At 63.8% G+C, this 25,872-nt stretch overlaps 1 protein-coding gene across 4 annotated transcripts; it reads right to left on the bottom strand.

Moving 5' to 3' along the window:
- Nucleotides 1-6: 6 nt before the first annotated feature.
- On the bottom strand, nt 7-25,833 carry ELF4 (E74 like ETS transcription factor 4). Of its 4 annotated transcripts, none has more exons than XM_089781682.1 (10): nt 25,681-25,833; nt 17,054-17,150; nt 13,904-14,141; nt 10,503-10,689; nt 9,797-9,889; nt 9,229-9,351; nt 5,142-5,225; nt 4,485-4,677; nt 3,073-3,363; nt 7-2,508 (listed from the first exon to the last, which is right to left on the bottom strand). In XM_089781682.1, the coding sequence occupies exons 3-10, from the start codon at nt 13,982-13,984 to the stop codon at nt 1,914-1,916; spliced, it is 1,647 nt and encodes a 548-aa protein (XP_089637808.1). In that variant the 5' UTR covers nt 13,985-14,141; nt 17,054-17,150; nt 25,681-25,833; the 3' UTR covers nt 7-1,913. The 4 variants fall into 4 exon arrangements, with proteins under 4 accessions (XP_089637808.1, XP_075752736.2, XP_075752737.2 ...); XM_075896621.2 differs by having other exon boundaries at nt 10,518-10,689; XM_075896622.2 differs by lacking the exon at nt 9,797-9,889 and having other exon boundaries at nt 10,518-10,689.
- Nucleotides 25,834-25,872: the final 39 nt, after the last annotated feature.

The raw sequence follows: 25,872 nt of genomic DNA, 5'->3' as shown, positions 1-25,872 counted from the left end.
GCCTCCTGCCTCTTCTGTTGCTGTGGCCAGCGTCCTTGTACCACTGGGGGGGGGAAGGGTCCCGTGTGCGCTGGGGAGACCCTTCGCTACAGCCCCTTGTTACCCTGGGTCAGAGCCCAGCCCTGCTCCCCCGGGGTGGCTTCTGGGGATGTGAACGGCAAACCCCATACCTGGTAAGCAGGACCCTTAATGCGGTTCCCCTCAGCCCAGCCTGCGGGCGTTTGGAGCAGCCCCTGCCTGTGGGGGGGGGAGGGGGAAGGGCTCCAGCCCAGCAGACTAGAATGCCCCCCCCCCCCCCCCCCGCCCTGTTTGATCAGTTAACCAGTCAAACATTAACTCAACGGGACGTTACATCCGTACTGGCTCCCCCCTCCAGGGTGCTCCCATGGAGCCTGCTGTCTGCCGGGCAGGGCGTGGCTGCAGGGGCTACCCCACCACTCTGCACTAGCCCCAGGCAGCCCTGCTCTGAGGGGGCGCTCGCAGGCCTGCTCCCCCCCACCACGGCCCTGCACAGAGGCCCTGGGCAGCGGCAGGGAGGCGCATCAGACGGAGCTGCGGAGACCTTGGCATAGGCCTGTCCACGCCCCGGCCCCCACTGAGCCTTGGCAGCAGGGCCCAGACCTGAGGCCTGGCCCTGGTGGGAGCGGGGCACTGGAATGAAGGGGCGAGGTGAGGACCCAGAGCAAGTCTCATCTGTGGAGGCTGAGGGGCGGGTCCCAGGGGGTCAGGCCCTCAGCCTGCGGCGCAGAGCCTGGGGTGGGGCATGGGGCCGAGCTGCACCTGGGAGGGAGGATCCCCAGGGCTGTGCAAGGCCCCCAGCCAGGAAGCAACGCTGGGGCTCTGTGGGACCCCTTCCCTGGCTCAGCGTGAAGGGTGGGGCACATGCTGCCTCTGCCGTCCCCCAAGGGGCTGTGGGGGTGGGGTCTTGGCAGGGCTGGCCCCGGGTGCCAGAGAGAGCCCAGCACATGCACTGAGCACACGGTGCATGGGCCCCTCCAAGCAGGGGGTGCCACTCCCTGGCAGGTGGGGGGCAGAGCATGGAGCATTTGCAGGGGGCTCATGCAGAGTAGGTGGCGCCAGGGCTCTGAAGGAGGCTGGCCAGGCAAGCCCTCCCCTGCTGCAGGAGAAGTGAATGGAAGGGTTAAATACCCCTTGGTGGCAGGGCGGTGGGAGGCTGGGGGCAAAAGGGGTGCTCAGGGCACGTGTATGAGCAATGCCAGGCAGCCAGCGCAAGCCTGAGTCTGCTCTGCCCTGGGTCGGGCGATGCCATGGGGGACCCTGGCCTGGCCCGGAGACCAGGCCCTGGCCTGCTGCGCTTGCTCCAAGCAGACCCCCAGCCAGGCCCCCGGCCCAGTGGTTGCACAGGGGGCTGCTCTGGCGATGGGACCCAGTGGAAGCCAGCAGGCTGCTGCTACTTTGCCCTGCCCTGTGACCCCTGCCCCAAAGCTGGTGTTGCAGAGACCCCCCAGGGCCAGACCTGACTAGCAGCCCCCCTGGCTCCCTGCAGCCGCCCCAGGGCTGGGGCACAGCTCAATTCTCTCCCAGGGCGCAGCGGCACTGGGGGCAGGGCTCATGCCGCTCGCTCAGCCACGTGGCTCAAGCCGCTCACTGAGCCTGGCGGCTGCTGACGCCAACGCCTGGGTAAGGTGAGGCTGGCGAGGCCCCGCGCTGCCATGGCCCTTGCACAGCCAAAGTCGGGCAAAACATCTCTTTAATGAGGGAGGTGAGATGCGAACACCAGGCACCCTGCAAGGCTCCCCTCCCGGCAGCCCTGGCCCCCCAGCGGGAGCCTGTCAGTCTGGGGAGCCGGGCTTGGCTACAGGCCGCAGCCTTTGCCTCCTGCGGAGCCTGGGGGCCTTGCACAGCCCTGGGGAGCCTCCCTTTCAGGTGCATCCCAGCATTGCCCTTCACTGTCACCACTGGCCAGGGCCTGGGGCCGGGCCGGGCTTCGCCAGCAGCTGAGCCAGAGGCTCACCAGGGAAGGCTGCCTCCAAGCTGGCCGCTAACTCCAGTTCCACCACGGGTGTCAAGCCCGCCTTGGGGCCGAGTCCGGGGCCTGCTGCTGGTGGGGCTTTGCCCTCCGAGGAGCTGCTTCGGGCTGGCGGCTGTTGCTCCTGGTGCTTGGTGCTGCCGGGCAGGCTGTGCTGGGAGGCCGAGGCGGAGAGCAGGCCGGCACGCCAGGCAGGCTCGCTGGGGGGTGGCCGATCCACTGTGGCCAGGCAGCTGGCACCGGCCTCCAGGGTCCCCATGATGGTGGCAACAAGAGCAGAGGGCTGCCCGGCCAGAGCCAGGGGCTGGAGCAGGCTGGGCAAGGCATGCTGAAGGGGAGCAGGCAGGAGGGGGCCAGGCGCCCAGGCTGGCAGGGGCTGGGGGACCCCAGGCTGGAGCAGGAGCCTGTCCTGCACGGGGGCACTGCTTGGGAAGGCAGAGCTGGCAGCGTCTCCCAGGCCCAGCACCGTGGGGAGCGTCAGGGGCACCAGCCCCGGGGAACCAGGCAGGAGCAGGGAGCTGGGGAAGGAGAAAGGGAAAAACCATCATGTGCTGGAGCGAAACCCCCCCCGGCCCACTCCCCATGTCCCCCCCCCGCTCAGAGCTGGAGCGCCAGCCCCACTGCTTGTGCCCCTCAGCTCCTTGCCGCCCGAGAGCCTCTGCTGGCGCTGTAGCATTGGCACCATGCACCCTACACCCCCTGCCCGGCCCACTCTGCCTGGGGCCCCCCAAACTGCCTCGCTCTCTGACCCCACATCAGGCCTGCTACTGCTGCTCCTTCCTGCCAGGCCTCGCTAGCACCTCCCGTTGGGCTCTACCCCTCCCCGCCTGCAGCACCGACCAGCTGTGCACCCTGGGCCCCCGGGAGCCTGCCCCGACCCCATCATCTGGACGAATCCCCTGCCCTCCTGCTCTGGCTTCAGCCAACTTCCCCAGGGGGCTGGCAGCCCGGCCATGGAAGCGTTGCTGCCCGGGGGCACCATAGCAGCCGGGGCCCTGTGCCCAGGCTTGGTGTAGAGGCTGTGGCAGAGCCTGTATCCTTGGCTGGACCCCAGCCGGGCGCGTCCCAGAGCAGGCACTTACCCCGCGGCCCGGGCAGGCGGCACGCTGGCCTCTTGCTGCCCCAGGGGGGCGGGACACGTAGCAGCCGCGGGCTCCTGCGGCAGGTCAGCTAGCACCGTCCCCCTCTTGCTGCGGGTGAGCGGCGTGCTCCGAGGAGCGGGCGGGGGGGCTGAGCGGCTGGCTCTGGGGGCCCCGGGGCCCACTCCTTCACCCTCATCCTCAATCACCAGCAGGTCCTTGGGCAGCTCCTTGAACTGGTAGACCAGCCGCTGCCCCTCCACCTTGGCCAGAATGCCCCGCTGGTAATAGTACCTGGGGGACACCAGCGCCGCATGAGACCAGGGTGTCACTGGCCCCCTGCCATGGCCACCTCTCCCGCGGAAACCCCCCCGCCTGTGCCCCCGGGGCTCCTCAGCACTGTAACCCCCCCGGCTCCTACACAACAGCCCCCCCATCCCCATCAGCACTGTGTCCCCCCCGGCTCCTACACCACAGCACCCCCATCCCCATCAGCACTGTGCCCCCCCCCGGGGCTCCCCAGCACTGTAACCCCCCCGGCTCCTACACAACAGCCCCCCCATCCCCATCAGCACTGTGCCCCCCCCCGGGGCTCCCCAGCACTGTAACCCCCCCGGCTCCTACACAACAGCCCCCCCATACCCATCAGCACTGTGACCCCCCCGGGGCTCCCCAGCACTGTAACCCCCCCCCCCGGCTCCTACACCACAGCCCCCCCATCCCCATCAGCACTGTGCCCCCCCCGGGGCTCCCCAGCACTGTAACCCCCCCGGCTCCTACACAACAGCCCCCCCATCCCCATCAGCACTGTGACCCCCCCGGGGCTCCCCAGCACTGTAACCCCCCCCCCGGCTCCTACACCACAGCCCCCCCATCCCCATCAGCACTGTGCCCCCCCCCCGGGGCTCCCCAGCACTGTAACCCCCCCGGCTCCTACACAACAGCCCCCCCATCCCCATCAGCACTGTGACCCCCCCGGGGCTCCCCAGCACTGTAACCCCCCCCGGCTCCTACACCACAGCACCCCCCATCCCCATCAGCACTGTGCCCCCCCCGGGGCTCCCCAGCACTGTAACCCCCCCCCCCCCCCCGGCTCCTACACCACAGCACCCCCATCCCCATCAGCACTGTGTCCCCCCCGGCTCCTACACCACAGCACCCCCCAACCCCATCAGCACTGTGCCCCCCCCGGCTCCTACACCACAGCACCCCCCAACCCCATCAGCACTGTGCCCCCCCCCCCGGCTCCTACACCACAGCACCCCCCATCCCCATCAGCACTGTGCCCCCCCCCCCCCCGGCTCCTACACCACAGCACCCCCAATCCCATCAGCACTGTGCCCCCCCGGGGCTCCCCAGCACTGTAACCCCCCCTCCCGCCCCCCCCCCCCCCCCCCCCGGCTGCAGGTCCCTACCGCAGCGCCCGGCCCATGGTTTCGTAGTTCATGCTGGGTTTGTTCTTTTGCTTCCCCCACAGCCTGGACACGGCCTTGGAGTCCACCAGCTTGAAGATGCCCCTGTCCCGCTGGGTCCAGGTGATGTACCTGGGGCAGGTGTTCCGGTCCTGCAGCAGCGCCAGCAGGAACTCCCACAGGTACAGGGCGTTCCCTGGGGACCGCAGGCAGCTCAGCCCGGGGCAGGGAGTCCGGGAGCCTCTTCCCAGCCAGCCCCGGCCGCTCCTAGGGCCCGGGCCCCCGGGAGCCTCCCCCGCCCCATCGCTGGCCTCAGCCTCCCCCCGCCCCCGCGCTCATCAGTGCATGGGGGGGGGCACGGGCCCGGCCTGGGGGCCGTGGCAGGAGCAGGCCACCCAGCGGGCACCCTGGCTAGAGCTTCCCCGGCCCGCGCCCCGGGGAGAGGGGCGGCGGGAGCGTCCAGCCGAGCCGGCCCTGGGACTCGGGCGGGGCAGAGGGGGCCTGACCTGGCTCCCAGCCGGCCGGGCATCTGCCCCGCGCACAGCAGCGGCTGCCTGACGATTTGCCTGCGGGGCGCGGAGCGTCTGCCCCCCGCCAAGCGACCGGGGCTGTTTGCTGAGCCCCGCCTGCCCCTCCGCCCGGCCGCCACCCGCGCCCTACCTTTGCCGTCCTTGCTCCTCCTGCAGATCGGAAAGCCAGGGGCGGGGAGGGGCGACGGGCAGCGCGGGGGCTTTGGCCTCCGACCTGCAAGGGGGAGACAGGAGGAGTAGGGCCTGGGCCAGCACCGAGCGAGGGGAGCGCGCCCCCTACTGAGCCCCTGTGCGCCCCCTGCCTTACAGCGCCCCCTACTGAGCCCTGTGCGCCCGGCCTTACAGCGCCCCCTACTGAGCCCTGTGCGCCCGGCCTTACAGCGCCCCCTACTGAGCCCTGTGCGCCCTCTGCCTTACAGCGCCCCCTACCGAGCCCTGTGCGCCCTGCCTTACAGCGCCCCCTACTGAGCCCTGTGCGCCCGGCCTTACAGCGCCCCCTACCGAGCCCTGTGCGCCCTGCCTTACAGCGCCCCCTACCGAGCCCTGTGCGCCCTCTGCCTTACAGCGCCCCCTACCGAGCCCTGTGCGCCCTGCCTTACAGCGCCCCCTACTGAGCCCTGTGCTCCCGCCTTACAGCGCCCCCTACTGAGCCCTGTGCGCCCTGCCTTACAGCGCCCCCTACTGACCCCTGTGCGCCCTGCCTTACAGCGCCCCCTACTGAGCCCCTGTGCGCCCCCTGCCTTACAGCGCCCCCTACTGAGCCCCTTGTGCCCCCGGCCTTACAGCGCCCCCTACTGAGCCCTGTCCGCCCTCTGCCTTACAGCGCCCCCTACTGAGCCCTGTGCGCCCCCTGCCTTACAGCGCCCCCTACTGAGCCCTGTGCGCCCCCTGCCTTACAGCGCCCCCTACTGAGCCCCTGTCCGCCCTCTGCCTTACAGCGCCCCCTACTGAGCCCTGTGCGCCCTGCCTTACAGCGTCCTCTACTGAGCCCCTGTCCGCCCTCTGCCTTACAGCGCCCCCTACTGAGCCCTGTCCGCCCTCTGCCTTACAGCGCCCCCTGCTGAGCCCCTTGTGCCCCCGGCCTTACAGCGCCCCCTACTGACCCCTGTGCGCCCTCTGCCTTACAGCGCCCCCTACTGACCCCTGTCCGCCCTCTGCCTTACAGCGCCCCCTACTGAGCCCCTTGTGCCCCCGGCCTTACAGCGCCCCCTACTGACCCCTGTGCGCCCTCTGTCTTACAGCGCCCCCTACTGACCCCTGTGCGCCCCCGGCCTTACAGCGCCCCCTACTGAGCCCCTGTCTGCCCTCTGCCTTACAGCGCCCCATACTGAGCCCCTGTGCGCCCCCGGTCTTACAGCGCCCCCTACTGAGCCCCTGTCTGCCCTCTGCCTTACAGCGCCCCCTACTGACCCCTGTGCGCCCCCGGTCTTACAGCGCCCCCTACTGAGCCCCTGTCTGCCCTCTGCCTTACAGCGCCCCCTACTGAGCCCCTTGTGCCCCCTGCCTTACAGCGCCCCCTGCTGAGCCCCTGTGCGCCCCCGGTCTTACAGCGCCCCCTACTGAGCCCCTGTCTGCCCTCTGCCTTACAGCGCCCCCTACTGAGCCCCTTGTGCCCCCTGCCTTACAGCGCCCCCTACTGAGCCCCTGTCTGCCCTCTGCCTTACAGCGCCCCCTACTGAGCCCCTTGTGCCCCCTGCCTTACAGCGCCCCCTACTGAGCCCCTGTCTGCCCTCTGCCTTACAGCGCCCCCTACTGAGCCCCTGTGCGCCCCCGGTCTTACAGCGCCCCCTACTGAGCCCCTGTCTGCCCTCTGCCTTACAGCGCCCCCTACTGAGCCCTGTGCCCCCGGCCTTACAGTGCCCCCTACTGAGCCCCTTGTGCCCCCTGCCTTACAGCGCCCCCTGCTGAGCCCCTTGTGCCCCCGGCCTTACAGCGCCCCCTACTGACCCCTGTGCGCCCTCTGCCTTACAGTGCCCCCTACTGAGCCCCTTGTGCCCCCGGCCTTACAGCGCCCCCTACTGACCCCTGTGCGCCCTCTGCCTTACAGCGCCCCCTACTGAGCCCCTTGTGCCCCCGGCCTTACAGCGCCCCCTACTGACCCCTGTCCGCCCTCTGCCTTACAGCGCCCCCTACTGAGCCCTGTGCGCCCTCTGCCTTACAGCGCCCCCTACTGAGCCCCTGTGCGCCCCCGGTCTTACAGCGCCCCCTACTGAGCCCCTGTCTGCCCTCTGCCTTACAGCGCCCCCTACTGAGCCCCTTGTGCCCCCTGCCTTACAGCGCCCCCTACTGACCCCTGTGCTCCCGCCTTACAGCGCCCCCTACTGAGCCCTGTGCGCCCGGCCTTACAGCGCCCCCTACTGAGCCCTGTCCGCCCTCTGCCTTACAGCACCCCCTACTGAGCCCTGTGCGCCCCCTGCCTTACAGCGCCCCCTACTGAGCCCCTGTCCGCCCTCTGCCTTACAGCGCCCCCTACTGACCCCTGTGCGCCCCCTGCCTTACAGCGCCCCCTACTGAGCCCTGTGCGCCCTCTGCCTTACAGTGCCCCCTACTGAGCCCTGTCCGCCCTCTGCCTTACAGCGCCCCCTGCTGAGCCCCTTGTGCCCCCGGCCTTACAGCGCCCCCTACTGACCCCTGTGCGCCCTCTGCCTTACAGTGCCCCCTACTGACCCCTGTCCGCCCTCTGCCTTACAGCGCCCCCTACTGAGCCCCTTGTGCCCCCGGCCTTACAGCGCCCCCTACTGACCCCTGTGCGCCCTCTGCCTTACAGCACCCCCTACTGAGCCCTGTGCGCCCCCTGCCTTACAGCGCCCCCTACTGAGCCCCTGTCCGCCCTCTGCCTTACAGCGCCCCCTACTGACCCCTGTGCGCCCCCGGCCTTACAGCGCCCCCTACTGAGCCCCTGTCTGCCCTCTGCCTTACAGCGCCCCCTACTGAGCCCCTGTGCGCCCCCGGTCTTACAGCGCCCCCTACTGAGCCCCTGTCTGCCCTCTGCCTTACAGCGCCCCCTACTGAGCCCTTTGTGCCCCCTGCCTTACAGCACCCCCTACTGAGCCCCTGTCCGCCCTCTGCCTTATAGCGCCCCCTGCTGAGCCCATCTGCCCCCGGCCTTACAGCGCCCCCTACTGAGCCCTGTCCGCCCTCTGCCTTACAGCACCCCCTACTGAGCCCCTGTCCGCCCTCTGCCTTACAGCGCCCCCTACTGAGCCCTGTCCGCCCTCTGCCTTACAGCGCCCCCTACTGAGCCCTGTCCGCCCTCTGCCTTACAGCGCCCCCTACTGAGCCCTGTCCGCCCTCTGCCTTACAGCGCCCCCTACTGAGCCCTGTCCGCCCTCTGCCTTACAGCGCCCCCTACTGAGCCCTGTCCGCCCTCTGCCTTACAGCGCCCCCTACTGAGCCCTGTGCCCCCGGCCTTACAGCGCCCCCTACTGAGCCCTGTCCGCCCTCTGCCTTACAGCGCCCCCTACTGAGCCCCTGTCCGCCCTCTGCCTTACAGCGCCCCCTGCTGAGCCCGTCTGCCCCCTGCCTTACAGCACCCCCCTACTGAGCCCCTGCCCTCTGCCTTACAGCGCCCCCTACTGAGCCCCTGTCCCCTGCATCACAGCGCCCCCTAGCGCCACCTGGGGCACTGGGGCCAGAACTGACAGAGGGGAGAGCCCCTCCTACTGAACTCCTGGGATCCTGAGGTCACCACTGACCCCCTGCTCTCTGTAGCACCTTTGGGTTCTCCTGGAGGCCCTCACCCAGCCTGAACCCGGCTGGGCTTCTTTCTGAAAGGCCCTTCTCAGCCAGCTCCGATATGGACCCAGCTCCCAGGTGGAAGCCAAGCAGGGCTCCGAAGGCGCTTTCTTCCCGGACAGAGCTGCTGGGTTAACTGCAGCGGTAGGGGACATGCACAGGGCGGGGCAGCCCTCCGCCACCGGGGCCCCGAAGGAACGAGGGGGGCACGGCCAGCCCCATAGGGCTGGGTCCCACGTCACGCAGCCGGAGAGGGAGACGGGCTCCATGCGGAGGGGTCTCCACGCTGCAGGCGGGGCAGGGGCCATGGTGATGGACACCCGGGGCAGGGCTAAGGCTGGCTGCAGGGACCGGCCAGCGTTGGGCAGCTGCGGGGGTGCAGCAGGTGCATGCGGACGAGGCGGCTGCTCTGGCTGCTCCCCCCACCAGAGCCAGGTGTGTCCCAGGCCACTGCAGGCGCAGGCTTTAGGGGACCCGCTTACCTTTCCTCCTGGGCGGCTTCCCTGGCTGCTCCCTGGGGGAGCCCGTCCCCAGAGTCTCCTCGTCCCCACACCCGTGCAGGCCGCTGGCTTCCCCTGTGTCCAGGGAAGCCCTAATGCCTCCAACTGCAAGGGACACAAAGGCAGGGAAGCCTGGCTGAGCGTGGGCACCAGGACCCTCCCCACACCCGCTGAAGCCACTCTGAAGGAAGGCCTCTCGTCTGCACCTAGACCCGACCCCCGACACCCCCGCCTGTGGGAGGGAGGAGCCCCTTGCTCCAGGGACCCCCGGAGAGGGGAGGGGCCTTGTCCTGCCCTGTGGGGAGGGGACCCCCTGTCCCCGAGAGGGGAGGGGCCTTGTCCTGCCCTGTGGGGGGGACCCTCTGCCCCCCGAGAGGGGAGGGGCCTTGTCCTGCCCTGTGGGGGGGGACCCCTGTCCCCGAGAGGGGAGGAGCCTTGTCCTGCCCTGTGGAGGGGATGCCCCCAAGAGGGGAGGGGCTTTGTCCTGCCCTGTGGGGGGGGACCCCCAGTCCCCGAGGGGGGCGGGCTCCTGCCCACAAAGGCGACTCACGCAGGCGCGTCTCATCCAAGATGTTGTTGGGTGACTCTACCCAGAGCAGGCCCTCGCCAGCTGCCATGGGGGGTAACGGCTGCTCGGCGTCACCTGCAGGGAACCAGCCTGTGTCAGCCCCTCACATTCTGCCATGGGGCCAGGACCCCCCCATGACCCTTCCTGCCAGGCTCCCCACAGAGCCCAGCCCCAGAAGCACGGCTCCTCTCAGGCCAGGGGGTTCCATTGTTCTGGGGCGGGGGGAGGCCTGTGGCCGTGGTGCAAAGCCAGGCCGGGGCAGGGCTACACCAGGGTGTGGGAAAGGGGCAGCGGGAACCAGTGCCCAGGCTGTTGGTGTTGGGGGGAGGGGGTGACGCTGTTCCTGCTCCCCTCCGCCTGCTGGGCAGGGTTTGAGGGGACGTCACGGGGGGGTCTGACCCCCTCATGCCCCCCCAGGTTGTCACCGCTGGGTTCCAGCGTCAGTGCTGTCGGGACGATGGGGCCAGGCTCTGGGCAGCCCCTGGCAGGCCGCGCTGGGCAAGGGTTCCTTGCCCCCCTCAGGGCGGGAGACTCATCACGGCCCCTGCGGGCGGGGGCTTGCGAGCCTGCGTCGTCACAGCTGGAGCTAGAGCGGCTCCGCGCACCGGGGAGAGTCCTGAGCGGGGTCTCCGCAGAGGCCTGGGGGTTGGGGTCTCGGGAGCTGCAGTGGGTGACCCCCTTCCCTTACCCTCCTGTAACCCACCAGGCACCGGGACACCGTCCCCGACCAGCTGCAGCTCGGGGCTCTCCAGCAGCGCGTCCGCCATGATCCCCCGAGGCGCCTCATCCACGTCCAGCCCCGAATACACGTACAGCAGGTCTGCACCGCGCAGCGGCTCCTCCAGCGGGGCTGGGAACGCCAGCGGGCCATCGAGCTGCAGGGCGGCAGACAGGCACCACTGAGACCCCCAGACGCTCAGCAGCCCCCACCCCCCATGCCCAGGCCTCTGGACCAGCCACGGCGACAGGATCCCGGAGGTGCAACCCAGCCCTGGTGTCCCGCCGCGCCTCTCGACGCCCGGCCTGAGCTGCCTCGCACACGCTGCAAGCCCCTCCAGGCGCTGCGATCACTCAGCACGGCCCTGACAGCCCCTCGCCCCGCTCCCTGCATCTCTCGCACATCGCACCCGGGGCGGCCACTTCCCGCTGGTCCCCCGGCCAGCGGCAGGGACAGTGCGACCCGACCACCCCCCGGCGTATGCACCGGTCTCTGTGCCCAGCCCCCACTGCCTTCGGTCTCACGCAACCCAGATCTGTCCACTGCAGCGAGGTGGGGCGTGCGGCTCAGCGCAGATGCCGTCTGTTTGCACTGGGCCGCGAGCGCACCGCCTCCGTCTGGACCCTCTCGCACGCACGTTTCCCAGCTCCCGCGCTTCCCTCAGCCTGCTGGCCATGACCGTGCGCCTGGGCCCGTCGCCCCAACTCCCGCTATCGCGTGCTGGGTACTCCCAGGGGGGGCGGGGGGGAAGGACAGAGGCAGCGCCCTGCCCCCGTGCCACAGCTCCTAGCCTCTGTGCCCGTGCTGGAGATTGGCCCAGACACACAGTCTGGGCTGGTGTGGTGCTTGGGCACTCTCCTCCCCTGGGGACTAATGGGCGAGCCCCCTGCCCTCACCCTGCCGCTGCCCCCTGCCGAGGGCAAGTAGAGGGACCCAGCTCCCCACAGCTGCCTGTGCGGCTCTCCCCAACCCAGCTCCAGCCAGGGGGGTGGCTCGGAGCTGCAGCCAGGCCAGGTGGGCAGCTGTGGGGAGTCACAGTGGAGCCTTCTGCCCTGGGCGTGGGGCCCAAGGAGCCTCCCGCCCCGTCCCTGCCCCACAGACTCTCCCCGCCCAGGCAGGTGGAGGATCTGCAAGCCAGTCCTCAGAGCTGCCCAGCGGGCTCTTACCGCCAGACCCCTTTGTGGCTACTAAAATTGCATCTGCAGCCGCCCAGGGGTTGGCAGGGCTCAGCCAGGGCCTGGCAGGCAGACTGGCCACCCAGCCCCCATTGCTGAGAGCGACTGGCGGGAGCAAGGGAGGGGCAGGCGCATGCCACCGGGGGGCAGCACTGCATCTCCTGCGCAGCATCCTGCAGGCAGTCACTGAGGGGGCATGCAAAGTCCCTGCCCCCCGGCTCTGAGACTGTCTGCACTGGGGCCCCTTGGCTCCAGCCCTGTGGCATCTGTCAGCCTCCCGGAGTGCCTGGCTTCCTTCCCCCACCCTCCCCTCCTGCCACAGCTGGGGGTTTGCTGGAACAGGGTGACCCGGCTTCCTGCCTCGCCCCTGTGGTGTGCACCTACCCAGCCACGTGGGTCCCAGTGCCTCAGACACAAGCATGGCTCTGTCCCCAGCGGGAGGGGGACCAAGCCAAGAACTCCCCTCCCCCACCCTGCCGCTGACAGCGTGTTGGCAGGTCAACGTGTCTACCTACGCAAGGGTACCAGGCCAGTTCTTGCCTCCTCTCCGTCAATGGCCTGGCCCCCCAGCGAGCGAGCCTCCCGCTAAGTGGAGGAAGTGGGCTGTGCCCACACCCCCCTGCTTGGGCTCTCCAGGACTCCTCGTTGTTTTTAGTTACCGACTCACACGGCTTCCCTCTGCGCTTGGGCTTCCAGGAGAACCAGAGACATCAGCTGTGCGCCAGCGATCCCACGCGCGTGCGTGGCGCCCCAGAACCCTGGTCTGCTGGACCCTGACCCAAACGCGGGCGGCAGATTGTACGTTTCGGCTCAGAAAGCCTCTTTGCGCCCCGTCCACGTGACAGCCCTGTGACTACGGCATCTGCACCCGCTAGGACCCCCTAGGTAGCCTGTCCACTACCTCTGCAGTAGCGGCGCCGGACTCCTCACAGTCTAAGGCAATGCAGAAGGGAACAGGATGTGCAAGGTTAACCAGTGGGCATTAGTCTTACTGTTAACTGGACCTTAACCATTAACCCAGGGGACCGGCTGGCCCCACCAGGACAGGACCCCAGCCCTCAGCAGCAGTGGGTGGGCTGTGACGGCCGGTGGGACCCCCACCCTGGCCACCCCCTGCTGTGCCAGCCGCACAACCTTGTTTAACGGGTAACTGGTTAAATGATGCAGGTTTAAGCAGTTACTGGTTAACATTTGTAACTGGGATTCATCTCCCTTACAAGTCCGCTGTTTCTGCACACCTGGCAATGTGTGTGCGTGGTGCTGGCGGCCTGGCGCCAGCCTGCATGTGAAACGCTCCGTCCGACATCACGCCCTCTCTGGGACGTGAGCAGAGCGGGTGTTGGCATAGTCCAAATTCCTTTGGGAGTCCCTGCTCTTGCCCAGTTCCTCACCAGCCCTCCCACTGGGAGGAAGGTCCCTGGTGTCTGGTTTTCTACCGGACAATCCGGTTTTTGCGCCCTCTGCTGGTAAAAAAAATCCAGAAAATACCGGACACATGCAATGTCCGGTATTTTGTTTTTCCGGCTGGGCGCCAGACAGAAGCCTGGCAGGGATGGGGGAGTGGCTGGGAGGCGGGGCGCGATCGGCGCAGGGAGCCCTCAGCTGATTGCGTGTGCGAGGAGTGATGCCTTGGGGAGGAGCAGAAGCCCCGTCCCTGCTCCTGGGCGCTACTCAAGCGCGTTGCAGAGCCATAGGCCAGGAGAGACGCCCGCAGGTGCTTTGGGGTTGCGTTTAGGCGCCTTCCATGGGCTCTCAGCCAAAACGGACTGGGATGGAATTTCTGCTTCTTCCCACCGGGACACCCAAAGACCTGGCTATGGGGGAGTCGGCTTCCTAGCCATGGTCCCCCCCCAGCCTTGCCATTGTGCTGCCCTGGGGTCTGCCTCTCTGCTCTGCTGCCTCCCCCTTTGTTCCCCGCTCGGTGGCTCTTGGGAGCAGCCACACAGGGTATGTGTTCCGGGTGGGTGGGGTTTTCTTTTTGCTTGGCTGTGTGTTCGGTATTTTTTGGGAGCCCATCTGGCACCCACCCTCTCTTGCCTGACCTTGCAACGTCCTCGCCTGCCTTCCTGCAGATTCACGCTCACTGATCTCCGACTGCCCCCCCCCCCCATTGCATCGCACCCGCCTGCTCCCAGACAGACACCGTGGGCAGGGCCGGAATGGGGGTGGGGCGCAGGTGGCAGCCCCGGGCCCTACCTGGGATATCTCCTCCAAGCTGCTGCTGGCAAATTCAAACCCCAGCTCGGCGGGGTGGGCGGCTAGCGACATGGCCCGCATCAGAGACGGGCCCTGGCCGGCGAGCTGGAGGGAGAAGCGGTGCCTTTGCCCCGGGGGAGCCGTGTCCTCAGCTTCATGGGGATGGCAGGGCCAGGCTGAGGCGCAGCGGACCCAGCCCTGGCTGCAGCCTGGGCAACGTCTCCGCAGGCCGGGCCAGCTGGAGAGAGAGAGGCGTTATTGCTGGATGGTACCCGAGGGAGCAGCTCCTCCGCCCCACGGCCCCAATCCCAGGGCCACGCCCTGCTGCCCCACTCCCCAGGCCCCCCCTTCCGCCTCATGCTCCCTCCCCCATTCCCCTGCCTCCCCTCCCTCCCCCCCACGGGCCCTGAGCCGGGGGAGGTGTCCTGAGCCGCTCTGCAGGGGCAGCACATCGCAGCCTGAGCCCAATAGGCAGGAAACGGTTTCTCCCCCCCGACTGCTTAGTGCCGTCTGTCCATCCGTCCTCTCCCTTGAGCCATGCGGATTGCTTGACTCCACTGCTGAGCGGTGGGCAGAGCCACAGGCCCACGGGACGCTCTGTGCTCCTAGCCAGCCTTCCCGCCTGGGGCCGAGTGCAGGCAGAGCCCTGGTGCCTGTCCCGGGCTCTCGGAGCGGCTAAGGCCAGGGCTCAAACACGCGCCTGTGCTGCTCAGTTCAATGCCCATGGCCCCGGTGCCCAGTTACCGGGACAACACCCTTGAAACGGGAAGCCATGGCCAGCCTTAGCCCCGCCCCGCCAGCACGCTGCTGGGCTCCCAGGGAGGAAGTGTGGCCTAGCGGATAGAGCACCGGACTGGCACTCAGGAGAGCAGAGTTCTCTTTCCAGCTCTGCCACAAGCTGCGAGGTGACCTTGGGTGTGTCACTTCACCCCCTCGTGCTCCCCCCATCTGTAAAAGGGGGATAAGGCTGCTGCCCTGCTTTGGGCGCTACCAATGCAAGTGCTGTGTGTCAGCAAGGTAGCGGTACCAGTGGGGGGGGGGGGTGCACTGCTGGCCGTGCCCGGGAGGGGGGGGCGTGCTAGGACAGGCTGCAGCGACCGAGCAGAGCGTTCAGCGTGTGCGTGCTCGCGCTGCCTGCTCCCAGGCGCACACAGAAACCTCAGCCCCAAAACAGAGTCAATAGGAAACTGAAATCAAACCCCACCAAACGTGTCACCCCCGAACCCCCTGCAGAGACAGGCGCAGGCCGCTGAGCTAGCCACCGGCTCATGCAGACGGGGGCCAACCCTCCCCCCGCTGCAGCGCTGAGCGAGTCCCTGTGGGGCAGGGCACGTGGGAGAAACCCCCCCCCCCCCATTCCAAGGAGCAGCAACAAGCCGTTCTGCAGCATGTATCTCATGGGGGGGGGAGACACAATCCATGCCCTCCGCAGCATGCATCTCGGGGGAGGGGGCAAGGAAGGGATCTGGATGATGCAGAGCTGTGGGTAACAGCTCAGAGCCGGGGGCCGGGACTGCAAGGAGGAGGCAGTGGGGAACTAGCACCCAGCCTCCGGCCGCTGAATGGCTCCTGCGCAAACACAGGGAGCCATCTGCAGCCGGGCTGTCCCGGGAGCGAGTGAGCAGGGCCCTGTGACAGCCCAGCTGCAGAGGTTTCCTGTGCTGACACCCAATCCCTGCGGGCACACGGTGCAGGGAAGGCTGCAGGCCTGGTGAGCAGAGTCCTGGCAGGGTCTTTCCTCTGCCCCACCAGAAGCACAACCTCCCCCTCCCGCCTCGTGCTGGCAGGGATCGGGTGTCTGTCTGTCCCTGCAGGCAGGGAGCCTCCCGCCGCCATGAGAGTGAGGGACGGGAGGGACGGGGGCAGAGCGGAGACTCTCAGCCAGGACTGCGGGAAAGGGCGCCCTGTGGCCGATCGGCCCTTGCCCCCCTGATTAGCAGAACTCCCAATTAGCTGAATACAATCCGTGTCCCCCAGACTGCAGAGAGCGGGGAGTCTGTCGTACCCTAGCTGAGCACAAACCCCTTGGCTGACAGCGCATTAAAGTCTCTTAAAGAGTTCTCTGGGGACGAAACTCTGCAGCCAGTCACTATGTGATACACGACATGCAGCCCAGGTAAAAGCAGCCGCGCCAGGGCCAGAGAACAGAAACAGAAGGAAAGTGGCAACAAAGGGTGAACTCTTCCAGCATGCCAGAGACCTGGCAAGTTCAGGGAACTTCAGCCTTGACGGCCCTTCACACTGGTCAGGCTGGCAAATGCATCTTGCAAGATTTCTCATTGCACCCAAGCTCCAGAAGAGCGTGTGTTACGGGGGAGCTGGCAGAGCATAGCTTTAAATCTTTTGCCTTTCCCAAAGACGGGCACAAAGATGACTGGGAACAGGTGCTGGCTAAGTCTGATGCCCACCTTACACCTTAGAGACACACAGTTTACACCACAGACTTCCACAACCGGGGCGTCTGTTAAATCTTTCATCATGCACTGTCTGACAACTGTGATTTGGGGCCTAGCACATATGAAAATATTAAAGCTCGATTGGTTAATGGCCTTACTGATGTCAGTCTGAGTAGCTACAACTAAAACCAGACACAACCCTACAAAAAGCTGTTCAAATAGCAAAGCAGCCGGACAGTCTTCAGTCATTACAGTGTGAGATCCCAGTGCCACCAACGTCTGGAAACTCCCATGGACTTCCAGAAAGTCAGGCATTCACCTAGAGATGTTAAAGCTTAAAGGGTCCGTTTATGGTCATCGACTCTGACGTGTCTATCACAGGCACATCCAGGGTGCCTGGAGCTAGGCCCGATGTCTGGGTTGAGCTGGTAGATTTTTCAAGGAAACAGTCAGATGTTAAGTGATGGAAGATCAACCACATCCTTAGACGAGTTGTACCAGTGGCTGATTACTCTCCTCGTTAACCTTTGTTAGGCCCCACTCTAGTCTGAATCTGCTTCATGTCAGTTTCCAGCCACCAGCTCTTATTCTGCTTTTGTCGGCTACAGTAAAGAGTCCTCTGCTGTCACAGAGCTCCTGCATATCAGATACGTATGGTCACCATCAACACCAGGCTCCCTGGGCTGTAGTTACCCAGTAGCCCTGTTTACATGCAGGCATAACATTAAGGATTCCCCAAGCCACTACAACTTACCAGTACTCCAAGGACTGTTAAGAACGTACACCGATGTACATTCGCCAATGGTCCTTTGCCAATTCTTTTAGGACTCTTGAGGGTAAGTTATCGGCACCTGCAGATTTAAAAATGTTTTAAGTTCAATAATTGCTGTTTAACATGCTGCCTCGTTGCTATTGGATTGGGAGGATTTCATTAGCCCTTTAGAGAGTACAGCATCCTGCTTTTTCCATAGAGAGAATGATTGATTGAACTCTTCTGCCATTTTTGCAGCCTTAGTGACAATTTTAATGGCCCTGTCCAGCAACAGATCTATAGTATTTCCCAGGATTCTTTTGTTCCTGGTGTATTCCAGAAATCCTTTCTTACCCTCAATTTTTCATTGATTCCTTTGGCTTTCTTTGTCAATTGTCTGCGTTTCCTAACGGCAGGTTTGTACTCATTGCTAGCAAGGTCCTCGTTTTTCCATGTGCTGTATTTTTGTTTGTCATTGTTGCTTTCTCTTGCTGTCTTCATGAGGACTATTTAAGGGGAGAGGTTTTATGGGCTTTCCAAACGGTCATCTTTCTGGGCCTCTGAAAGGTTGTTTTATACCATTCCTAATGGCCATTCCCATTGTTTTGCTGAACTTTGTCCTTGCACTGGAGTGATAGGGTCATGCTCTGTAAGCCCTCCTGGACTTAGGTCCTGTGCCCAGTGCATTTTTTAGGGCTCCTTGGTCAGTTTTGACCACTTCGTTTCTTTTTCCTAGCTGGTTCTCACGTCACACTTAATCTTTTATCTTTCCTGCGCTTTTGGACCTCCGTGGGCAGCGGGTAATGGAGGCAAGGGAAGGCCTTGCCTTCCCAAAAAGACGGGTGGCCAACCCATGCACCAGCCGGCAAGAAAGCTGGGGCCGTGATGTGATGCCCAGAGCTGTAGGGGCCAGAGTGGAGCTGGGGGGTAGCCCTAGCCCTAGGCAGGGGCCCTGGTGGGCATGGGAAGAGGCAGCTGGGGGTTGCGGGTGTTTAACAATTTCCCCTCTGCAGCCTCAGGTGTGGCAACACAGCTTCGCGAAGGAGTCACTGTACACATTGCTGCATGTCAGGAAAGGCGAAGACGGCCGATCTTTGCAGATGAGGACTATGTGTACACCCTGATTAATAGAGACGGGCCCACTCGAGATGATCCACATTTTTTCAAAACAAGTTTTTGGCACATGAATTAGTATCCCGCTAGAATCGCTCGTTACAGCAGGAGAGTTTAATGAGACGGGAGCAGTTTTTAGACGACCCTAACCTACACAACCCCACGCTAGAAGAGTATACGAGCGCCGTTACGCAATCTTTATGGTTTTAAAATGTACAACAGTTGCAAAACCCTACAAGAAAGGGTTTTACTGGCCTTCCTTCCTCAGGGCTGTGGGGAGACTTGCTAGGCCCCTGGACAAGATGGGGGGAGGCCGGGCTCTGTACCCCCACAAGGGGCAGAACAGGGCCGACTTTACCATGAGGCAAACTGAGGCGGCCGCCTCAGGTGCCAGACTGTGTATGTGTGTGTGTGTGTGTGTGTGTGTGTGTGTGTGGGGAGGGGCGGCGGGGCACCACTAGGACCCAGAGTGTAGAAAATTGTGTCTGCTGCTGGTGCAGACGTGCATATGGGGGTGTCATTTGAGCTCCCCGCCTCAGGTGCCAGAATGTTGTGGGCCGGCCCTGGTGCAGAAGCGCAGGGGCAGCTGAGGCACCTCCCCAGCCAGCCCTTCAGGGGTGCCCAGAATGCACCATGTGGGCCAAAAGCTCCAGGCCCTTTTAAAGCACTGAGCCCCAGGCAGCTGCCCCCTCCCCTTCCCTCCCCCACTGCCCCGTCCATTGGCAGCCCGTCCTTCCTACATTCTGCAGACGTGCGAATGCATTTCTTCCTGCTTGCTATCGATCTGGTGGACAGGAAGGTGACAATGCAGCCAAGCCTGGCGCGGTCCCTGAGCGTGCACCAGCGAAACTGGACTTAGGCACCAGTGAGCATTGCCTCTTTATTTTTCTTGGGCCCTTTTCTGCCTCTTCTGCCTCCCTGTTTGTTCTCACTGAAACGCGCTCTCTTTTGGGTCACGGCTTTGTCAGTCCAGCGTGGGCAAGCTGCAGTGCCCGGCCCACTCCCTGGGGGCCGTTCGCGGTGTGCGCTGTATTCCCTGAAAGGAATCGCGAGCGTCACAGAATTGTGCTGTCCAGAAGCACAGGACACACGTTTCTGGGGGGAGAGCCGGGATGGAGGCTGTGCTGGGCTCACCCTGCAGCATAAGGGAAGTTGATAAGAACCAGAGAGGCTGGCTGACTTGGTAGCCCCTGGGCAAGGGGGGGAGGGGGGGCAGCACAGTGCTCCCAGAAGGGGCAGATCTGGGGGTAACAAGGCCTCCAGGACCTGGAGTGCGCCATACTGCCTCCTCCCCCCTTCCACCACCTGATAAGAGCTGAGATGTGGCTGGCCGCCGCAGCACAAAATCAGACATAGCTGGGAGCCACTTGCTCGCTGGAGGCTGTTTGTGAGCAGCCCGGGTTGGCCGCTGCAGCAGGAAGGCCGTGTACAGGGCACCCCCAGTGAGAAGGCAGGGGTGACCCAGCCCTGCATGGGTCTGGATTGTGCCTTGGTGTGTCACGCCCAGGACAAGTTTTACGACGGGCAGGACCAGGGCTGCTCAGCAGACAGCAAAAGGGCTGGGCTAGGCAGGCAAACCAAACAACCTCCAGCTCTGGATTTCGAGCGTGCAAACCGCCTCCCTCCATGAAATCTTAAACAAGTCGCCAACGGCAGGAAGGGGCGAGAGCAGCTTCGGCACGAGGTGGATTTGCTCTCGTTGGACTCCCACAAACAGACCAGGAGTCCAGGGACACGGCAGGGAGCTCTCTCACAAACAGATTAAAAGTGTTATCGCCTGGCTCAAAATCGGCACCAGGGCAGGGTTACTACAAACCAAAACCAGATTGGTGATGAGTCACCGCCTGACCTGGCTACTTTTGTTAAAACGCCCCCAACCGCACAAAGCAGCAGGCCAGACTCGCTTCTCCCTAGCAGTCACAGGAAATCAGGCCATGAAGGAAACAAGTGTGAGCAAGACCCTCGGCCCTGGTGGCCTATCGGCAGGATTCTGGCCAAGTCTTGGCAGTACTGGCGCCTAAGCGGTTAGATAGGTACAAGCATGCCCCAGAAGAAAGGTTGCCCATCAATCGTGTGGCCAAGTGAGACGAAGGAGGCCACTCACTAGCCTGGCTTGCCCATGGCTAATGGACACACTTGGACAGCAAAGCTGAATGAAACACAGATTCCCAAAAAAATAAACGGGAGAAGGAAAAAGGTCAACTGTTCTCTCCTAAGCCATGGAAACAAAGGATCAGCTCTGAGATCTCACCCAAAAAAACCCTGGAGGCAGCATTGGAACCATCTCCGACTGTTGAAAACACTGCTAAGCAAGACAAATAAGCTAAGCTGGATCAGCAGGTGCTAACATAACCCATCAGATCTGGGGCGGCGCCTGCACCTCTGTGAGTTTTGGGCAAAATTAAATTGCAGTTAATTTTTTCCTATCCAAAAAAATTGTGTTATAAACTACACTTGTCCTTTTCACTCTAACAGATGGTAATTGGAAGATGAATATAGCTGAAAAACGTTGGCTCATCATTGCTAAACGACAAGTGCTACAAAAACGGAAATGCTAAAAGCAACCACCAGTGAAGAGCGAGCATAGATGTCCTAAGCCAAGTCACCGTAGAAACAATCATATCCCATAACAGAAATACCCCAGGAAAAGTATCAGAGACGTGGGATGCTTTCCTGGCCATATCTGAACAATCCTATTAAATGTACAGCCTCCTCCCTCAATTCACCCTCTTCTCTGGCCACTTCCTTCCTTCCTCCGCTCTCTCACCCTCCGCTGCATGTTGCTTCTAGTCTTTATCTTAATTGAATCATTTTTCTTCAATTAGCTGCCTGTGTATGAACAAATTTTGTTTGTGTGCAAAACAAATAATTGATCTGTATTTGAACTTTCATATTATAGATACAATTAACTGTTTCAAATATAGCTAAGGTTAGTTAGCAAATGGTTAATATGAGATGTTTACATATAATTTTAAAAGTCTCAGAGGGGTAGCTGTGTTTAAAGTCTGTAACTTTTACAAAAACAAGTAGTTCTTTGGCACCTTAGAGACTAACTCAAATATATATAATATCATAAGCTTTCGTGGGTAAAACCCACTTCTTCAGATAAGCCTGAGCATATATATTTTAAGTTTGTTTCTTCTGTAGACCTATTTTTTAAAAAGTGAATAAAAAGCTAATAGAAACCCCCCCCCCCTCCATTTTGTTATCCAGTTTTGGAAAACTGGCGCTTGTGTGTGTGTGTGTGTGCGCGCGCATGCGCTTTGCCTTAACACAGTTCTTTGCATTTGATTTCTTAGATTTCAGAAGCCCTAGGGAAACATGCAGACATCAACAGCACATCCACACTAACATGGACTTTACTAACAAGTTACCTGCCTCAACGTCATGGGCCATGGCTTGAGCAGGGCTAGAAAAGTCTCGTGTAGACAAGCCGTGGAAATGTAAAGATTCTGCTCTGTTCTATTCAGGACAGGTGCTTCATCTCCCTGAGTACCAGCCAGCAGTGCTTTGTGTCACATGACTGGCAGCTGCCATTTGTGGCTCCCATCACACAGAAATTGGGGGCAGAAGTTAATAGATTCTGTGTGCTCTGTGCCACGTCACCAGTCCCTCACCATCCAGCCTCACGGTTCCAAAAACCATGAGACGGGCTTTACAGTAATAAATGCTGGGTGTTCCTCTTTGCCTTCTGGAATGTGAGCCTTCCGGCTGCACTTGGGGCACGGTTTCCAGCTTTTCTCAGTACAACCACAGAGCGCTCTCTGGTCAGCTCAGTGCTGCGCCGATGAGAGAGGCCACCAGGAAGCGCTCTCCGCGCCGTCCAAACTGGAGCAGGGGCAAGTGATGTGTGGCAAAGCCACCCGCCCATCCCTAGAGCGAGCTGTGAATCCACAGGCTGGGCCATGTGCACGGACCCAGGACCACAGACTGACTTTTTAATGCAAGCTGCGGTTCTTAGTCTCCCCTGACTCCAGGAGCTGGGGCTTTAAGAAAAGCATTGCATGCTCCTGCCTGCGCTGGGTGTTTATGTTATCCAATGCCAGGGCGCCCCAGTGCAGCTCACCCTCGGCAGGAAAGGTGCTGAGGTGAGGCTCGTGGTGAGTCTGAAGGCTGCCACAGAGCGTCCCTGCTTTCGAACTGTGGTCCCTGAGCCCAGATGTCAATGACAGCCCAAGGGGCAGGGGACAGGCGGACAGCCGGTGTGCGCTGCCAGAAGCTCTAGCTCGGTTGGTGACAGAAAGGCAAGAGGCCCCGTGTGCGGCTGGTTTCGGGTTTGCAAGTTTTGGCAGAAGAGCCCAGCCGGTTTCATTTCTCTTTATGGTCACTTGGAGCCAGACTTTCACAAGCCCTCGCCTTGGCTGCCCCTGGGTGCTGAGTTCTTCTGCCTCGGGACTCTCTGGCCTTGCCCAATGCTGTGGCGTCTGGGCTGCGCGCCCCACAGCGGAGGCATTTTCCCTTCAACACAGAGCTGGGCTGCTTCTGTTGCTCTCAGGCTCCACCGTAAGGGCTTCCCCCGCAGGCAGGTTTCACAGCAGCCGGAGGGAGGGGTGCAGAGTCGTACGGGGAGGGGCCATGCTGGGTGTCGCACTGTACCCGGGCAGTCTGGGTGATGCTCTGGGACTCTCCAACACACCCCAGGGACCATCCAGGCAGCGCAGGCCCTGTGCCCCCATTAACAGGGTTCCAGTTAGGGAATTACAAGGGGTCAGTTTCACAAGAGAATATTCAGTGGGCCCGAGACCCTGCCGGCTCCCTCCCACGCACGCTCGCCCAGGCACGAGGGACTCCGCCGTCCGCGTGCGACTGGCAGCAGGTCTCAGTCCCGGGCACTGTGGGCCAGACCGAGCCCCGGGTGAGAGCTGCTCCGAGGCTGCCCAAGAACGCAGGAAGCCTGAAGGTGGCTTGGGCGGCCCAGGAGCCTGCAGACGGCCGGCTCAGGGGCTGCACGTGGCCCAGGCCTGCGGATTCCCAGCTCGCTCTAGGGACGGGCAGGCGGCTTTGCCTTTCACTGCACGTCACTCGCCCCTTCTCCAGCGCGTTCGAACAGCAAGGAGAGCGCCTCCTGCTGGCCCCTCTCATCAGCGCAGCGTTGAGCTGACCAGAGCCCCCTCTCCCTGCTACGCCCGCAAACCCGAGCCTGGCTGTGGGGCAGAGCCAGCGAGCCCCGCAGAACTAACTCTGACCTGGGCGGGTGGAGCCGGGCAGCAGACTGGGTGGGGCAGGGACCAGCGGGACAGGCTGAAAGAGGAGACACATGAAGCAGGAAGCTGGCGCCTGGAGCAAGGGCAGGGAGGGAGCCGCTGGCGAATGGGGACAGCCTGGAGCCAAAAGTAGGGAACTGAGGCACCCTCCTGAGCTCAGCCTGCCCGGCAGCACCAGGCCAGCGAGCGGGGCCGGCTTGGACTGAGCCAGGAGGGGAGGCAGAGAATCCATGTGGATCTAGCCTGGAGCGAGGGAGCCTGGCCTGGCCTGGGCTAGGTGAACGGGCGATGCTACCCCAGGCCTCCTAGGAGACAGGGCTGGGGTTTGGCAGAGGTGCCTGGGCAAGAGCTGGGACCCGTCTCCATGGAAACGCTGCTAGGCCGGGACACCCCATGCTGAGGGCCATGGCTCCCCGGCAGGGTGGCGTGGGAAGTGGGCGAGGGGAGACTCTCGGAGTCACAGACTCGGAGCTGCAGGCCAATGGAGCAGTGGAGACTGGCTCCGGGAGGCCTAGCTAGGGTGGCAGGGGGTGCTGCGTGCTGCCGGAGGAGCCGAGAGCCTAGCCTGGCGGCTGATGGGAATAGATGAGCTCAGGGACCACGGAGGCCATAAGGGCTGCTACGATCCTCTCCTCGGAGCCCAGCTGTGCCGGACGGATGAGGAGGAGGGGCCGGGCCTGGCCCCGTGCTCTGCCCCCACAGCGAGCGTTCGGGGAGGGGAGGGAGCAGCTGGCCCTATTTCGAGGTGACCCCCCCGGCAGTCAGCCCCCCCGCAGGGCAGCACTGGGACACGTCAGTCCAAAGCAGGCGGCAAAGAGCCACACGGGATCTCTCAGGGTTGGGCAACCAAACGTCAGATGAACGTGGCTGGGGGCAGCGCGAAGGAGGCGGGCAGGGACGGAGCGCGGGGGCGGCCGGCAGGGGGAGGACGCTCGGCCTGACAGGAGCTGCAGCAAAGGCTCCTGCTGTGCTCCAGCCGGTTCCAGCAAGGAGGCCAATGCAAGAAGCAGGCCTAGGAGAGAGGCTGGACCAGGCTCTGGGAGACGCTGCTAGAAGGACAGGGAGGGCTGCGGGGGCCGGGGAGTGGCAAGCAGCCTCCTGCTCAAACCACAGCTCAGTGTGAGGGGTGCCGGGCCCTGTGGGACAGAGGTCTGGCCTCTGGCTGGAACCCATGACTAGGAGGCACCTGCCTTTCCAGGGGCTGGCTGGGGGGATCCCAGAGAAGGCTGGCGGGCAGGTAGAGCTGCCCTTGCAGTTCCCGGCCAGGGATTTCTGGCTTAGGTGGCTCTGGAGCAGCCCCGCCCTTGTGTGACTGCTCCAGCCTGCCCCACTGCTCAGGAGCACCGGGCGAGGCTCAGAGCTAGGCCCGGGGCAGCCCCACACTCGACTCTCAGAGCAGCCCCCATCCGGTGCCTCGGCCTGGAGCAGCGGGAGTGGAGCTGGGCTGCCGTGAGCTTGGTCAGTGAAGGCTCCGGCCCTGTTTGCTGGACGGGTGCCCAGCAGGCCCCTCAAACAAACCAGGGACCCAAGCAATGCCAAGAACAGCTGCAAACAAGCCGCTCCCTTGGATAACAACGGCGGGGCCTGCCCAGGCAGCCCAGCCCAAGAGAGCTGAGAGCAGACAGTGCCCCAGGCCCTGCGGGGCAGCCACAGGGCGCTCAGCTCCCATGGGCGGCGCAAGGAGAGGCTGAGGCAGGCCCTGGCCGGACTCGTTCACCCTCAGTGCATCTCCAGACCCTAGCAGCTCACGGGGACTCCGCAGCCCCCAAGTCCAAGGTGAAGCCTGGACGCTGATTACAGTGTGACTCAGTGAATTGTCAAACATTAACCCAGGGCAGGGCAGGCGGGCGCTCCAGCCGGGGTGCGTCCCTGCAGCCGGAGAGGCCGTAGCATGCGAGGTGGGACGCGCCGGGAGCATCGGGTGGGGGAGCAAGGCGGCAGGTGGCTGAGGGAGCGTGCCCGTGTGCCGGGGCGTAGGGCCTGAGACTGGAGCGAACCCAGGAGAGTGCGGCCAGTCTAGGGGAGGTGGCCAGCTCTGAGGTGGGCTTCCTCGGGGCGGAGATGGGTGAGGCCCCACCTGCTAATGCGCTGAAGGCCAGAGCCAGTGGGGTGGGTTGTGCCCCTCCCTGGTTAATAGCAGGCTCTGCCCCAGGCAAGGCTGAGCCAAGCCCAGGTCCCAGCCCCCTTTGCCGTACACGGCTGAGTGCCCCGAAGAAACCCCTGCCGGCCACCCAAGCTCCAGCCTGCTCTCTCCTCAGCGCCTGCCCGCAGCCCCCTCGCACTCCACTGCACACACCCCGCCCAGCCCCGTACCTGAGGGTGTGCGGCCATGCTCCAGCTGAGGTCCCCAGAAGCTGTGCAGAAGGCGAGGGCTGCCCTGAGCAGCCCTGTCAGAGCAGGATGGGGAAGTGGTGACATTTGAAAAGGAGAAGTGCAGCCTGGGCTTGTGCAAGTGAGTCAGTGAACCGGGCGTGGCCCCGGGGCCCGCCTCTGGCCCCCCTCGCC

The sequence above is a fragment of the Pelodiscus sinensis genome, chromosome 13 (genome assembly GCF_052426305.1).
Source record: "Pelodiscus sinensis isolate ZL-2025 chromosome 13, ASM5242630v1, whole genome shotgun sequence".
NCBI classification, from domain to species: Eukaryota; Metazoa; Chordata; order Testudines; family Trionychidae; genus Pelodiscus; species Pelodiscus sinensis.
The sequence above is the reverse complement of the archived record's forward strand: the minus strand, read 5'-3'. Positions and strand labels throughout refer to the sequence as shown.